General features: G+C 39.0%; 1 protein-coding gene across 1 annotated transcript in view; it reads left to right on the top strand.

The window, feature by feature from the left end:
• The window catches only part of Ano4 (anoctamin 4), a 189,638-nt gene that overhangs the window by 46,412 nt on the left and 125,463 nt on the right, over positions 1-17,763 (top strand). Inside the window, exon 6 of the mRNA XM_026398251.2 lies at positions 14,908-15,008. Within this exon, the coding sequence (XP_026254036.2) occupies positions 14,908-15,008 (101 nt within the window). The remainder of the gene's footprint in view (positions 1-14,907; positions 15,009-17,763) is intronic.

Raw genomic sequence — 17,763 nt, 5'->3', positions numbered from 1 at the left:
TAAGATTCTATATGATGTGTGGGATAAGAGATACTGCGGGAGCCATCACTGGAAAATACAATTGGCCATGATGTACTCCTTGGGCTTGAGGAGCTCACTGATCAACGATGAAAGCAAACATGAAACAAGAACAGAGTCTGAAAGACTCTAAGATAACTAAGAGACACTAAGATAATTTTATGCTTTTTCCAGAGGTTTCTGGAAGCTTAAAAGAGGTGACATGGGTCTTAAAGGATGAGTAAGTATTTACCTTGCTGGAAGATACAAGGGCATGACATTCCAGATGGCAAACATGAGCAAAGGCACAATTAGCTCTGGATTGAGGCATCCTGGCTCCTGTGTGCATCTCTTCTTCCCAGTTGGAGAGTGAATTCCATGAGGATCCCACGGGTTTGCCCACAATGCCTGGCCCACCTCTTCCTCTTAACTAGCACAGTGTTTATGCTCATTCAGCAACCAAATCCATATACTTCTATTTAAATAAAGAGTCATATCATTGGTAGATTTCTTTTGGACCAGGGTTCAACTAAACCACCTGCACCTGCTATCACAATCTTGGTGGTCTTGCAGGAAGATGACATTTATTGCTGTCTAGAATCCTTTGTTTTTCAGTTCCATCTTCCACTCTTACTCTTTCTATACATGTTGAAATCATAAACAGCTTATAAAGCTTTATAAAAGACCAGGAGTAGAGCAGGCTGAAGAATGAAACTATACTAAACTATGATTTCCTTGACCTTAGCAGGCCAGCAGGAAGGGAAGAAAATTACACATGGGGAGACCTTATGTCCATTAGTGTTTCAGAAATGCATTATGTTGCCCCTGGGGCTCTTCCTCCTCCTCCTCCTCCTCCTCCTCTAAAGTTTTCTTAGCTCAGCTAGGATATTATTTTGGATTGTATAGCAGTAAATCACTTTGGCATTCATTTGAGGCTGTCTTTATTCAGTTTCTCGCAGACCCTAATAAGTGCCTTTGGGTCTTCTGAAAACCAGTTCTTCATTCAGTGACTTATGCAGAGTTCAGAATACTTATAACAGGATAACCTGTTTAAGGTGGCCTCTGTTGTTTCTGATTGCCAGAAGGGATCTCCCACCCCACAGTTCTCTGTACAAACTCCAACTGGATGAAAAACTGTTAGTCATGATTCTTTATGTCACCTAGTGTCTCACTAGGTGACATAAAGAATTTGGTCTGTATTTGGTCTGTATTTGGTTGGCAAAACAAAGATAAGCAATCAGCAAGTAATTACTAATCTTAGTGATTTTCCTTTTTTCCCCTTTTTCTATTTATATGTAGTAAGAGTATACCTTAATCCCCCTATGAAATAAAGTTTCTTAAGGGAAAGAGTTATAACTCTTAAATACTTTGATCTAAGATGGGAATTAAAGTTGATTGGAATGGGCTGAAATATTATACTAAACATCATTAAAAGACACACTGACAGTGACAATGAGCCCCTGGTTAATTGTACCAATCATTTTTTTTTTTTTTAGCCATCATGTCATTTTCTTTATTATTTCTCTGATTCCATTGTCCATCATCATGACCACTCACTCGCAAGCCCCTGAATTCTTTCATTCCTTTATTCCTTAGACTTATTTGCCTGGCAAAGACTTGACTTTGGTTAAGCCCCACCTTCTTTGCCTGCATCTGAGTGGTTGAATGTTGCTGAAGAAAACAGACCATTTGGTTTATTTTAAATCATGACTATAGTTTCAGGTGGTACCAAAGAATGGCCAGGCAGCCTCAGAGTTTTGCCTCCATCCTGTATACATGTTAAGTAACTTCATTGATCCTGGCTTTATTCCTTCTATGTCTCCCTCCATCACTTTCTTTCTTTCCTAGCTTTTTTCTTTTATTTGTTTATTTTTTAATGTCAGTCATTCAGTAAACATACAGTGCCTGGCATGGTACTAGGTACTTGGAATCCATCAGTGAACAAACCATGAGCTCTGACCTTATGGAGCTCAACTTCTAGTGAGGAGGACAATATACATAATGAGTAAGTAAGCAACGTGGTGTCGTAGAAGGTGGTAAATGGATGCCAAAGAAGTAAACAGAGAACGGGCAGGGGTGTATGGAGCTGAAGGCATGGTGATTTTAAATAGAGTGTTGGGTGGGGGCTCACTGAAGATGACATGTGACAGCAGCCAGGAGGACCTGAGGGAGTTGGTCCACATTATCCTCTTGCCTCTCAACCCTCTCACCTTTCCTTCTGTGACCCCCCTCCACGGCACACCGCCTATACTATGATAGGAAATAGATGCACTGAGACAAGATCTTCCATGGCTCTCCACATTCCCCACCTCTCCTGTCCTTACTATATGTGCCACCATCCCGGGAGCTCTCCTAATATCCACTGAATCCCTTTCTGGCTCACCTTCTCAAGGACTCTGATGCTGCCATTGTCCCTTCTCCCCTGCATCGTCACTTTGGCCTCTTAGTCATTACACACTTGCCTCTGAAACTTGAATCTTAAGAAGAAAACTCCTGCATCCCCATGTTCTCCTGTAACGATGACCCCTTTTCTCTTCTCCACCGCACACAAACCAAAAAAAAAAAAAAAAGAAGAAAGAAAGAAATTCTTGAAGATTTGCCTAGTGTCCTGTCTCCAATTCCTTTCTCCCTCGCCATTCCACAGAAACCACTTTCATATATATCACCTAGGGACAACTTCAGCGTTTGTTCCTCCATCCTGTTATCTCACTGGCCTTCCCAGCACCTTTCCTTCACGTGGTAGATTGTATCCTCCGTGGAAAAGCCTTCTCTTCTTGGCTTTGGAGACATCTCGTGCTTTCCTAGATGTCTCCCTTCTAGGCCCCTTTCTCTTCTGTTTAACCTCTAAATTTTAGGGGGTCTTAATCTTGGGTCCCCTTTCTTTCTGTAACTCTATCTCCCTGTGACCTTATTCTTCCAGTGACATGTAAAACTTCTTCACGTGACTCAAGGTTTTGTCATTTTCAGAGGCTTCAGGCCGCAGGATTTACTTGATCTCAGGGTGGCAGGACAGAAACCTGCCTTTGTGGCCAGGAAACATGAATTACATACCAGTCTTCACAGGTGTGCTCACAACTCAGGGCTTGGAGCTTATCATATGGCTCCAGTCTCTGTTGTGGGCCAGGAAGCTCAGACTTCCATGTGCCCCAGGGGAGAATACCAGGTGCCAGGAGCATACCAGTGGTCACCACAGTATGGTTTAAATATGTCGGATGGGATGAACTGAATATATGATGAATATGTGTGTGTACATTACCATACACACACACACACACACACACACACACACACATACACATACACATACACACACATTATGCCAATGAGGAACTGATGTGACTTGTGGTATAATCTATAAAAGATTTCTCTGTTATAAAAATCATTATGAGCCATATTTCTCAACAGTTTTTTTTATAACTTTTCATTTAAAACACTAGGTAAACTATACCACTATGTGCACTGTAGCATCTTCTAATATTGGTCAGTATTCTACCAAGAGATCAAAATAAAAAGCCTAGGAGAGATTTTGTAGCATTTTCCAAGTGCATTAGAAAGTGTTTCCAAAGTTAAATTGCTTCTTCACTAGCAGCAGACACCAAAGTTCCTGTCCTTTCTGGGTCATGCTTATTTCATGGCTGTTAATTGCAGCAGCTTTCTAAGGGCATAAAGACGCACGGGTTACTGAATGGATCATAGCTGTGAATAGCCGTCAGCAGATTGATCATGTGTGATAATGAAAAGCATAGCTATGATGATCGAGTTGTCCCCGAGTTCAAATTAATCTCATACACCATCTTGATGAAATAGGGAAAACGTTGTGATAGTCTGTAACAAGTGAAAGGATTTGGGGAGATTAATGGATCAGAACTGACATTGCTTGCTTGTGAGAGGACATTTGGAGCTGCCTGGTAGGAGTATCCCCAAAGGCAGACTTTTCTCTCCCAGTGAATATTGGACCAACTTCTGTTCATATTCTTCACATTATTACTAATGTGATAGTTGCTCTGCTGAATTGTCAGTTCTCTGAGATCTCTGGATCTTCATCTTATTTATATCTCTAGGCTCCAAAATAGTACCTATAGACTAGGCAATGTAGTCCATAGAAGTTAAGATTATCTTTACATGTTTGTTGAGTGACTTTATGAATGGCTATGATGTAAGATAGAGAAAATACTTGCTTTGTATAATAGATCAGTCTTCTATTTTCCTAAGCAAGTGAGCTATGACATAGAGGCTATTCTATGTCAGCATACTGTGCATCAGATAGAATTCCTCCTCTGGTGACCTTGAGGACAGATGTGACCATTTGACTACTTCTATCTGATTAACTAGACACAGAAGTTGTATGCATTCTTATAAGGACCTCTGAGCTCTGCCTTCCCTCTGGCAGAGTGCCCTATAAGAATGAACCACTGAGTCACTAAAGTGAGCTGACCTGTAATGGATAAGTAGCATGAATAGGAAATCAAGAAATAAACCTTTTTCATAACACCAATCAATAGAAATAATGTAATTAAATTTTTCTAATAGTCACATATAAAAATTAAAAAGAAACAGATAAAATTAATGTTTAATCCAAAAGATCTAAAATACTATTATTTAAACATGCAATCAATATAGAAATGATTGAGATATTTTATATTCTTTGAGTATGTGTGTGTACTAAGTTTTTAAAATCTGGCTATATTTTACTCAGAGAACACATTTCAGTGTGAATTAGCTGTATTTCAAGTGCTCAATAGCCATATGGGGCTAGTGGCTATCTTATAGAGAGTTAAGATATCATTTTAAGTCACTGATGTTTGGTGATTATTTATTCCTGCAGCATAACAAAATCCAACCTAACTATTACACCAAAAATTGATTTTCCTCAGATACCTTGATGCAGGGTTCTTTAGGCTTGATGTGGGGTCACTTGGGGTGATGAAATGTAACCTTAGGCTTGATGTGGGGATCACTAGGGGTGATGAAGTGTAACCAAGAGTGTGCTACATTGTATTCACTTAATGGCAATACAGAGAACCTGTGTAGAAAGTGAAGATTGTGCTTAGTTCCTCAGCACTGGACATCTCCTGATTGAAGCTTAGGGGAGAGTTCACTTGAGTTTCTCATAAATTTAACCACGTTGACCTCTGCAGTGTCAAGAAGATGAACATCTTTCCGTTTTAGCAAGGTAGTCAGTAATGTGAGAAGGCTACACAAAGTCTAGATCCCAAGATGTTTAATTTGGAAAACAGTCCATCTCGATACACGTATGCATAGTAATATCCAGGGTGTTGGGCATAGAACTGTGGGGGAAGTTGTAAAGTCTCACAGATAACAGTGGACTATATAATTACGGCATTAAATAATTAATACGTGACAGGCATTAGTTTTATATCACTGCAGAAGAGATCATCTCAAACTTAGAAGCATCAACATATTTGTGCTCCCCTAGTTTCTTGGGGTCAGAAATCTGGATACAGCTCAGCTAGGTTCTTCTGAGGCTGCCCTCAAGGTGTCAGTCAGTTTGCTCTCCTTTCCAGAGCTTAAGGTCCTCTCCCACAGTTACGTAGTTCCTGTGGTTGTAGGAGTGGAGACCCCGTTTTCTTGGCTCTCAGCTGGAGATTCTTCTTGTCTTCTAACTGCCACTCAAAACTCCCTGTCCTCACAGGGCCTCTTATAATATGACAGCTTCTTGCTTTCAAACCAGTCGGAGAATCCCTCTGATCTCTGGGCTCTCTTTGAAGGACTCATCTGATCAGTTCAAGGCAATCCAGGATAATCAGTTTTGATGAATTCAGTCAACTGAGTAGTGTCCTAATGACAGTAGTGATAACCTTCATATTCATAGATTCCTCCCACACCCCAGCACACAGGGGCTTATTCAGTATTTCTGTGTGTGTGTGTGGGGGGGTTCTCTTAGAAGTCCATGCCTCACAACCTGAGACCTAAAGGAGTGTGAACTTATCTGGAAGAGAACCAGCATGTAAGAAGACTCTGAGACAGTTCGGGGTTTGGAAATTTGGAAAGAAGAAGAAAGAAACCAGTGTGTCTGGGGCCCAGAGAGATAGGGAAAATGGCCTGAGATAAGGAGTCTCCAGAGAATGCATTGGCTGTGTTACTAGTTTTCCAGAGAGCCACTGGAAACAGCTCACAATGCATTTTTAAAGATATCTCTGACATCAATGAGAATACACAGGCAAGGATGCAATGAGAGAGCCCAGCTATGATTGTGTTACAATATTCAAGGAGACAGCTGATGGGGACTTGGAGGATGGTGGCAGCAGATAGAGAAGTAGGCAGAGTCAAAATAAATGTAAAAAGTAGGATAAATAAAGTTTGGAGATTAATTTGATGTAACGTAAGGAAAAAACAAGTCAAGTATGACTTTGGCACCTGAGCCTTTGGGTGGAAGATTCTACCATTTCCTGAATTTGAAAGGAGCCTTTGAGAGGAGCCATTGGAAGGAGCAGTTTTGCCAAGAAGTGGATCCATTTGGGACATATTCAGTCTGTACCAGTGAAACAACTAAGGACTTAGGCTATGACAACCTGGCACTTGGAAGAGCAGTCTAGGACAAAGATAAGAATTTGGGGAAACATCAGATTATTATAGGTGACTTCCCAAATCTTTGGGAAGGGATGAAATCTTCCAGGGAGAACAGGTAAAATGATATTAGAGCCTGTATGGGGTCTTTAGGGAGGCCATTTCATAGATCTATTTCCAGTGACTGATGCTAATGTCATCTTAAAGGTATAAATATTATGACCATTTAGGACAGTGCAATACTTCAGAGGCTTCTCACCACCACAACACATTAGGGGTGTGTGTGTGTGTGTATATGTGTGTGTGTGTGTGTGTGTGTGTGTGTGTGTGTGTGTGTGTGTGACACAGAGGGGGGGAGAGGGGGGGAGGGAGTGCTACAGAGAGACAATTGGAAGATTGCTTGGAATCAGCTACAGAGGTTTTTTTTTTTTTTTTGGTAACAAACTCTGATGTATCTCTAAGAGAATCAAGAATAACAGAAAAGAAAAGGAAAGGGAAAATAAAGCCTTTTGGGAAACATATGTCTTCATTTTTCAGAGAAAACTGAAGCTCAGAAAAGTGCAAGTCATTTGCCCAGTGACACACAGCTGGTAAGATAGTAGCACCCTGAGAGGAGTGGAAATTGCTTAGTGATTTCTTCCAGATCTTCAATTCTCCAGGAAAGTACATTTCTCCAAGTTTTATAGACTAGATTCCATACACATCAGTAAATCACAGCATCACCTATGATTACCAGAATGTCCAGCAAGCATTCTGTAACTGGGGGAAGAAGGACACAGTCTCACTTCTTAGACTTATTACCATACTACTGTACCAGCTTCAGAACAACCTGGCAGGGTAGGTATTTCCCCCCACTTAACAACTGTAGAAACTGAGCCTCAGGAATTGCAGTGTACCCAGAAATACCTGTTAGTGAGTGGCAGGACCAGACTTGAAGATTGCATTTTACCACTGGCCTTAAATTCCTTATAGGATGTTTAGAGGGGACTGTATATGCTCTGCTTTGAATTTCAATATGTCACCAATCATTTCTCCAAAGGATAAAATGCCAATGGAATCAAGTAGATGAGCAAAATGTGAAAATGCAAAATTCAGGTGAGCCTCAGCTTTCTTCTTGTGGAGGACCAACTTTGAAGCCAAGTGCATTGATAAGAATCTAGACTCCATTCCTTATTCACTTTGTGACCTCAGCCAAAGCACCACACTTCTGTGTGCATTAGTTCCTCATCTGTGATAGCTTAGGGTAAGAATAGTGCCTACCTCATGGGTAGTGTGAAGATGAAATGATTTATATATGTAAAAGCTCTAAAACACTAATGCACAGTAGCACTGCGTGGCTTCTCCTGCCTTTACCACTTCTCTTTGCTCATTTCACTGTGATTTTTGTCATCCAAGAGGCTTGTCTGAGTTCCCAGATGGAAGTTAATATCTCCTTTTCACCCCAGATTTTGAAGGTTTTGCTTTGTTCTTATAATAGCAGAGTTGTGAGAAAGTGATATCCAGGTGGTTACCTTAGGGGATACAGACCAGAGATGCAAGTGCCTACCTGTATTTTTCCCTTTATGCTCAGTGAATTAAAACACCAAGCATATTTATGCCTCGCGGCCTTTGCCTTTTACTTTTCTCTTATCCTAGAATGTTCTCTCCCTGTGTGATGAGACAGCCTTCTTCTAATTTCTGTTCAAATACCACCTTATCCAAAGGCCTATCCACACCACTCTATCTGCAGTGCCATCTCCTCCCCACTAGTACTATTTCCTTACCCTCTCTGTTCTCCAAAGCACACCATCAGGAATATTTTATGTCTGTTGACAGCCTGTCACCCCAACAGAGCTTGAGTTCTGGGACAGCAGGGGTTTGGTCTGCTTTGTTCAAAGCTGGATTCTCAGCACCCAGAACAGCCCCTGGCCCATTGTAGGCTCTCAGTAAGGTTTGCAGGATTGATGAATGGGCAAGTGAGTGAATGCTACCTTACAACTTGTATGACAAGACACATGGTCATCTGCAAAGACCACGGTGATTTCCAGTTGTTTTGCCACCTACATAAGCTTGGTACAGGCTGAATGGTTTCAGCCCCTCCACCTGCCACCTCATTTCCAGGGAAACCATCCAGTTTCCAGGGAAAACCACCTGTACATCATTCTAAACACTGGATTTTTTTTTCTCATCTTTCTCACTTGGTCAATCCCATGTTCCTTCAAAATCTACCTCCAATAAACCTCAAATTCATTCATTTCTCCTCTTCTTTCTGCATCCACTGTTTCCTGTCACCATCTTGTCTCACCTGACCTACTGAGACAACTTTCTTGTTCATATTTTCACTCCTGTACTCCCTCTGAATCACTCTCCACAAAATAGTCAGCACACACTTCAAAAACAAGTGATCCCTCCCATTAATGATTTTCTGTGAGACTTAGAAAATAAAATATTCTCTGCCTCATGATTCCTTGACTGGCAAGGTCTGTTCCCAATCCTCCTCTCTAGCCATCTCTCACGTAGCTCTCACTATACAATGTCCTGACTCCTTGGCCTTTTAGGTCCTGGTACAGTCTCTGAGCCTTTGTCTTTGCTGTCCCTTCTGTTTGGAATGCTTTTCACTTGGCTCCTCCCATGGCTAATACCATCTTGAATCTTTGTCTTTAGAGAGCAACCAGCCAGTCTGAAGCAAGGGCTCTCAAATGTAATTTTAAGCCATACAGTCATGTGCTGCTTAATGTTTCTCTCTTGCTCTCTAGATTGTAAATTCTGTTTACCGTGGTATATTCAGTACCTAACAGAATCCCCGATGCATTGTAGTGAGCTAATGAATGTTTTGAGTGCTATTGAATGGATATAGGAAACTGTCATAAAGAACCTGTTAGGAAGCCCTGAGAATCCTGAAGGGTCTAGTGTAAGGAATTGGGGATTTCTTCTCAGGGTTTCTTCTGGTTGAGGCTTGTAGCTAAAGATTAGTAAACCATTCCCAGATATTGGTCCCCTATTTTCCACCTTCCCAGGTTGTAAGTTGGATGAGTAAGAATGTTGTGCTCTTCGCATCACATATACATGGTGTGGTCTCACCTGGACATAATGAGAACGAACATATTTTTTGGTGTTCTACAAGAACCTTACCTATGTTGTGCCATTTAATACCATTCAGCAAATAGGTGTTGCTATCATTTCTCATTTTACAATTGAATACACTGAGGCATAGAGGGGTCAAATGGATTATGAAGATCACAGAGGTTAACAAGAATATGAACTTGTATATGTGCTTTCCAACCTCAGAATTGGCATCTTAAATGGCGCCCGTACTACAAGCTGCCCAGCTGGCTCTGTACCAATACTTTCTTCCACATAATCCCAACCAGCCCTTTAAATACCACTTGTATCCCAGCCACACTTACTTTATATCTCTGTCCCAGACTGCTGCAGACTCATTTATTAAACTACTGCATGATATCTTCTCATTGAAATTTTTAACATTTTCAAACCTGGGTTCATGATTGGCCTCCTTACCTCCATTCCCAAACTCAGTCTCCCTCAATTTCCTGTTCTCAATGTATGGTTCCAAAAATCAGGAAATGTGATTTCATGATTCATACACACACACACACACACACACACACACACACACACACACACACACATTATATATATATCTTTTAATTGGTTTGATTTGCTTATGGTGTGCCATTTTTTCTCTTTTCAAATTATTGTCTTATCTAACCTTTCTTTATGAAATTGTTACATATCAAGGTGAGGACTGTGATTTATATAACTTTGTATTTCTAGCATGTAGCACATAGAAGGTGTCAATATATTCTTGTTGAATTAAAGAAAGAGGAAATATTTTCTGTTTCAGATAGTTTCCAAGCTATTTGTAAATTTCTCTACCCATTAGTCTATGCATATTTTTTCCAAACTTCACTAAATTGTCATTTTTCTTTTCCCAGGGTTCTAACCTAAAGGACTTTTATTGCAGTATGTTAATGAAATAGCTCTGTGTTTCATAAAAGTGATTTTTATTTCTCTTCACTTTGGCACTTGCACACTTGGATTTATGTGGAAAGGGATTCTTAACAGCAAGAAAAGACCTATTTAGAAACAGCAGTGTAATCATTTAGCAGTAAAGAAAAAAAAATGATACATGGGCCATGTAATTAGTAATCATCTGTTTTACATTTATTTTTCAGGGCTGAAGTTCAGACAGTGTGCAGTAACAAGCAATAGGCCATACCTTCTCAGTTCATCCTTGAAATTTTTAATATGAATAATAAGCTCCACACCTTAAATTTTTCCCACACACATGTAAAAAAGACACCCACACATGTATGTGCATGCATCCATGTGCACATGCATACGTATGCACCTGCACACACACACACACACACACACACACACACACACACCCCTAATGAATCATATCATTCAAGGGAATTCATTTAACTTTTTTTCTCAAGATTATAAAAATAAATTACTAGCCCCCAATCTAATCCCAGTTTGTGAGTAGCTTAAATTTGCTTTGTACTACAAGAGTGCCCTGTTTTTGTCGCTTTGTTTTCTAAAATATGAAATTCTTTTAAGATTAGTTTATATAATCTGGTAATGGAACAATTCAGAGAATATAAGCATTTAAAATGCATGTTTATAGACTTACCTCAGAAGTTGTTAGATAAAACTCACAAATCCATCAAAAGACGTGATGTTACGGTTTGGATATAATGACCCTTAAAGTCATGTGTTTTGAAAGCTTGGTCCCCAATGCAGCAGTGTTCAGAGGTGGGCCTTTTGGGAAGTGATTGGAAGTGATTGGGCTCTGACCTCACAATGGACTCATCCACTGGTGGATTAATAGATTGATGACGTTATTGGGAGGTAGTGAAACTTCCCAGTAGGTGGGACCTCCTTGGAGGAAGGAGGTCACTAGGGATGTGCTCTGGAAGGAAAGATCTTGTCTGCAGCCTCTTCTCCCTCTGCATCCCAGCTGTCATGAGGTGAGAAGCTTTGCTCCACCAAACCCTTCTGCCATGGTGTTTCTGCTGTGGAGCCAGATGACCATGCACTTAAACTTGTGAGCCAAAAAAATCTCTCTTCCCCCTCTGAATTGCTTTTCTCAGGTATTTGTCACCGTTGCAAAAAGCTGACTAATGCATGTGGGTGTGGAATCATCTCTGTCTGGGACAAACATTCAGAGTGGCCACGAGCAAGTCATTTATCCTGTCTCTCTCTCCTCCTCTAAGACATCGAAGGAAAGCCTTCCTCACAACTTTGGGAATAAAGCAAGGCAACATGTGAAAGTGCTTTGACAATTACAAAGCACTATAAATAAGTAAAATGATGGCATAATTTTTGTCATTATTATTGAATAAGGCAAATGAAGTTCTTTATGTGAGGCTGAATAAATAAAAATAAAGTGTGCTTTTATGCAGAAAATAGGGGATCCCACGTTAGAATTTTAGTTGACACAGTATGTGTTCAAGATAATGAACTTGGCTTTTCCACACATAGAAATGTGACATTTAAAATGTCCCTTAAGTGGAATATTTTAATGTGTTTTCTTTAATGTTTTCATACATTCTTGGAGAATGTCCAAAATGATAATTTTTTTCCACTAGAATGTTTATTTTCTGTAGAACTAGCAGTCACAGTAAATCCATGGAGAGATTATACTCTAAGAAGTAGATTCTGCTGTATATCCAGGTTTGTTTGCTTTTTTTTTCAATCAGTCAGATTTTCAGTCAATCACATTCCTATGTTTTGTCTTCTTTTGTTACACAATTTTATTCTTTCAAAGCAAGATGAAAAAAAAAACTTAAAGGAAATCTAGTGTGTTAGTCAGCTTTGTGTGGCTATGACAAAATATCTAAGATAATCAGCTTTAAAGGAGGAAGGGTTTATTTTGGTACATGGTTTCAGCCCATGGAAGGTTGATTCTATTGCTTTTGAGCTTATGATGAGGCAGCACATCATGAGGGGGAGCAAGTGGGAGGGCAAAGCTGCTCCATGTCAGCCAGAAAGCAAAAGAGAGACAGGAAGGGCCAGCATCTCAGAGATCCCTTCAGGAACACAATGACCTAACTTTATTCCAATAGCCCCCATGCCCTAAGGGTTCCATTACCTCCCAACTTTGTCAAATGTTAGAGACAAAAACTTGAACACAGGAGCTTCTAAGGAACATTCCAGATCCAAATTCTAGACCTAGGTGAATTTAAAGAATTCTACCCCCTTGATTAAAATTTCCAATTGAAGAAGCCACAAAAACAACTCTTTTTTGTTTGTTATTTAATGTAAACAATTTTGGGGAAATATATTTCTATTTATTCTTCCTTTTGCCTTATAACTTTGAAAATTGTGTATTAGGTATTTTCCAAAGCCAAATGCTTCTTTTAAGCTAGGGGATCATTGGAGACCACCAAGGCATCTGTGGTGGTGTGTGCGCGCGCGCGCGTGTGTGTGTGTGTGTGTGTGTGTGTGTGTGTGTGTGTATTTATATGTTCTTTATGGGCGCTGAAGCCCATGAGCTCATTTGTGCCCCCTTGACCACTTAACTTGAAGCACCTGTGTAAGGAGAATTGAATGTAGTAATTTACTGAACAAAAAAAACAGTTTTACAGAGACAAAGTACTTGGTTCAGTTGTTGCTGGCTTGTCCATTTTTTGAGCAGATGCCTCATTCATCATAACCTGTTATGTTGGCTTCAGTGACAGTCACTTCTGTTTCCCAGGACTCAACAGCATTCACCTGGGCCAGGTCTGACTGTTCACATCTTGTTAACCACATTCATAGATTACATACAAATATTGGTATATGTTTCTTCTGTATTAGGCACTGTGCTAGGATTGGAATTGCGGACCATTTCTTGTCCTCAAAAGGGACGTATTCAGTACACTACTTGTCCCAAGCTGAAAAGTAAAAACCTCATTTCAGCTTGAAGCCAGAAAGATTTTAGACCAATATCAGAGGGTGCCCACTACTACTATGGACATGGGCAGTGGTTTTTCTACCCATCGGAATTTCAGCATCACACCAGTCTCTAACACTGTAGTTGATACCAGTTTGATTTGCATAATATCTTGATTAGCTTGTATAAATTAAGTACTGCATTTATAAACCCAGCAAGAAGAAGATGAATTAAAGTATTAGATATGAATTACAATTGCATATCATCTGCAATTTAAAAAAAAAATCCTTGGAGTGCAGATTTACGCCAGTGAGACCACAAAGTTGAACACCTATTTTTGTCAACTATGCAAAAAACAAAAAAAAAATGACAGTCCTAAATTATAAAAATTTAAGTGACCTTTATTCCAATAGGCCTCATGGTCTATATGGGAAAGATCTGGAGAAATATGCAGCCACTTTAGTAATCTAAACTGGTTTGGCTCACTGTTGCCTCCTTCTCCTTCCACAATCCACCTCTTCCCCTGGTTGGTGGCACCAAAAAAGAAATTTCCTAATTGTTTCTTCATGTCCCTCCTGCCAGGGACAGAGACCAAAATCTCTTGGATGGTTATCAGGGTATAAAGTCCTAGTTTACTTCCCTTTTCCAAATTCTGTGTTGATAAAAAGCCCCAAAGGAGGCAAACGCTTTGGGCCAAAGAGCACAGCCCCTTGCAAAAGCTTTGCCTAATCCAACTCCAGCCCAGATTCAAATCACGCATCTCATTGGTCCCTCCATCTCCACCTCCACTAACTTGACTTTCACTTGGATGATTGAGAGTTTTTCTCCTCTTGTTTTCTGTACAACTCCCCCTTATAAGTTATTCTCCATACAGAAGCCCCAGTGATCTTTGAACACTTTAGAAACTCCCTGAGTTCTGAAAATAAACCCCAGTGGTCTAAGAAGTGCTGCCTGCTCTGTTTCTGCTCACTCTTCCAGCCCCTTCTCTCCCTACCTTGTGCACCGCCGCCATGCTTCTTTCTTTTCTGCCCCTTGGACACTCTGAGCAATTCCCTGGCTCACTCCCTCAGCACCCAGAACATGTGTCCCATATTCCTTTAGGTCTCAGCTCACAGGTCACCTCCACAGAGAGGCCTTTCCTTGACTTCTTGTCCAAAGTGCTCTCCTCCCCATAACTCTTCCTCTCAGTCCTTTATCTTCAGAACCCCCATCTTTATCTGAATTTTTCTTTTAAACTTGACTTTTCCCATCGTCTTTTCTAATACTTTTTGTAGGATATAAATGCCGCTTCTGTCTGTCTCTCTTGTTCACAGCTGGGCCTCCAGTACCTGACACAGTGGGATATTTGTTGAATGAATATATGCACATTTAAGGGGCTGACTCAAAGCTGAAGAATGCCCCAAATCATAAACTCCATTCAAGTTCATGTGTTCTGACTCAATTTAAACTGTGGGAGATTTGGATATGCGTTTCAATTTAGATTCTTTTTTCTATTTCAGTCCTCTCTAATAAATAGTGACATTATCTTTGTGAAGTTGCATGCCCCATGGGAAGTTCTTGGAAGATATGCAGAACAAATGAATGTAAGGATGCCTTTCAGGTAGGTGTAAATGTATTTCCCCCCACTCCTGCTGCTGCACTGTACACCTAATATTCTCTTCTCTCAGAACAAATAAAACTGAAGTGCAGACTAGAAAGTTATTCAAGGAGAAAATCCTTCAAATGTTTAGGAAATACAAATAAGTTTTCATGGCCAGTAATGATTTCATGGCTTTTGGTGACAATTTCTGGATAATTCAGTCCCTGGCAGGTGGATATTTCAAGTGCCTGTGATTAAAAAAAAGCATTTTCCAAGAGAAATTTTCATTTTAAAAGTGCTACTTCTGGGAGTCCTATGAATTGCTGCTTTAAACAGCCAGACTAGTCTCTAGGCACATGCTCCGTACTGACTAGTCCCTTCCAGAAAAACATTAAAATCTGCTTCCAGATAAACAAGGTCAAGGAATTTCATGAAAATGTGATCTATTTTTTTTAAAAATAACCTACTTTTAAATTTAAGACATCATAAATACTGTGCAAACACAAGTGTGGATATTTGTTCCAAGGGAAATAGAATATACTCTGTGTGGATTTCGGAGGTATTTGAGAGGATTATTTACCTTCATCTCACAGTGAATATCATTACTTTCCCTATAGATTAAGAAAAAATTGATTTTCATTTGCTAGATGGAAATAAAATAAGATATTAAACCTGAAATTTTAAATGCCAAGATATGTGTGTACCAGTGAGGGGATTCAGAATGGAATCTACTAAACAAGGAAGAGCAATTCAGTACCAAGGACAGTTCCAAAGTTGAGTTAAGTACTTTGGGTTGCGTTTTGTCAGTAAGTCCAAGTCATGTACAGGAATTAGGCAAACTGGTACAAGTTTTACAAATAGCTCTTAATGGACCGTGGAAAGTTACGGAGACAAAGAATCAGTTATATTCGCAGATACAGAGAGAAACTAAAGACATGTTGAGAGAAGAACAATTTCCATTCATAGGCCTGTAATGTATCTCCCACATGCATCTTATTCTCATTGTTTATTAGTCTTTATGTCCTAATATCAAGTAAGAATAAAGACTGGGACTAGCATCTGTTTTCCTAGAGGCAAAATTTTCAAAATAGATAAACATAGTTTTGATCTTATGATTTATTTTTCTATTTAAAGTGTTAAAAAGGAAATCTTTACACTCAAATTTTTTTTTAAAAAAATCATACATGCACTGAGGAAAAAAATTTAAAACTTCTATACTAAAATAGTTAAATCCAGTTATTTATCAATGGTATCATAACTATCTAATATGGATTAATACCATATTAGCTGAAGAGCCAAAAGGGAAAAAAAACTGCAACAAAATAAGCTTACAGAAATTGAAACGCCTTCCTCAGTCTAAATTTCACAAGACCTTCTGCCAAACACTCCTGTAATGAAGAATGTAAAAAAAAAACTGAAAACTTAAGCAATGTTTGTGCAAAGCAACCCTTAGTATCACAAGGATTCACATCTGAAAGGACTGGCTCATCATAGGAACAATTTCTGCATGCCCATTAGGTAGCAGAAAAGTGCCACCTCTAAGCAGCATGAATACCTTTCTGAAACAGCATTAAGAGAATATTATCCAAGCAAACAAACTGAAAATGAATGCAAATAATAATTTTCTTGTAGATGTCAGGATTCCTGAAGAAAAACAATGTTAGAAAAAAAATTGTTAATGTGTGTGGCACTAATTGGCCTCATTAACATTGATGTGATTTTACTTAAGCAAAGCTTCATTTGTTACAATCTGATGCATTTAAAATTTCTGCTATTATCTTGTCCATAGTTTCAAATATGTAACTCTAGCCTAAGGAGATAATTGCATTTCCAAAGGAGGAATTTTCCTGCTGTATTTCAATAAAATATACAAACATCAATTTGACATAATTTCAGTGTCCCAGAGAATTGTATTTGTTTTTATTATTTTCTGAGGACTATAATTCTGAATCTCAGGTTGGATATTTTACCCAACAATGTTTAAAAAGAAATTGAAGAATTGGCTTCTTAGGGGAAATTGCCAATAATACCTGCTTCTTAAATACTTATGTCTATGGATATAGCTTAAAAATGTTAATAAACTTTATTTTTAAAGCACTTACAGGTTTACAGTATATTGAGCATACAATGTAGAACATACCCATATAAACCTCCTCACCTCATAATTTCCTTATAATCATCTTACATTAGTGTAGTATATTTGTTACAATTAATGAACCAATGCTGATTCCTAATTATTAACTGAAGTCCATAGTTTGTTTAAGGTTCACTCATTTGTTACAGTTCTTTGGGTTTTGATACATGCATACCACCATGTAGCTCCCATTACAATATAACAAGGCAAACAATGTCCTAAAAATCTCCTGAACTTCATCTATTCCTTCTTTCATCCTTGGCCCACACCCGTGGCAACCACTGATCTTTTTATTGTCCCTATAGTTATTGTCACAACTATGACAAATGTTTTATAACATATAAATTTCCCCTCTTCCAAAATTGGAAAAGCTCAGTTATAGTTCAGAATACATATAAGCCACAACAGTTTCATTACTACTTCATCAATTGAAGCCTGAAATATTTAAAAGAAATTTCACTGTAATAACACATCTAACACATATATTCTTCTCTACAACCACAATGATTGTTTTTAAGATTTAAAAAATGTAAATATACAGCAACATAAGAGATCCTTACTAAATCTGATTTTTAAAATTGTTTTTATAGAATCTCTTGGTTTTATCTGCTCAATTCACCTTTAACAAGAGCCAGGGGTCAG

The sequence above is a fragment of the Urocitellus parryii genome, chromosome 5 (assembly GCF_045843805.1).
Source record: "Urocitellus parryii isolate mUroPar1 chromosome 5, mUroPar1.hap1, whole genome shotgun sequence".
Lineage (NCBI taxonomy): Eukaryota > Metazoa > Chordata > Mammalia > Rodentia > Sciuridae > Urocitellus > Urocitellus parryii.
The sequence above is the reverse complement of the archived record's forward strand: the minus strand, read 5'-3'. Positions and strand labels throughout refer to the sequence as shown.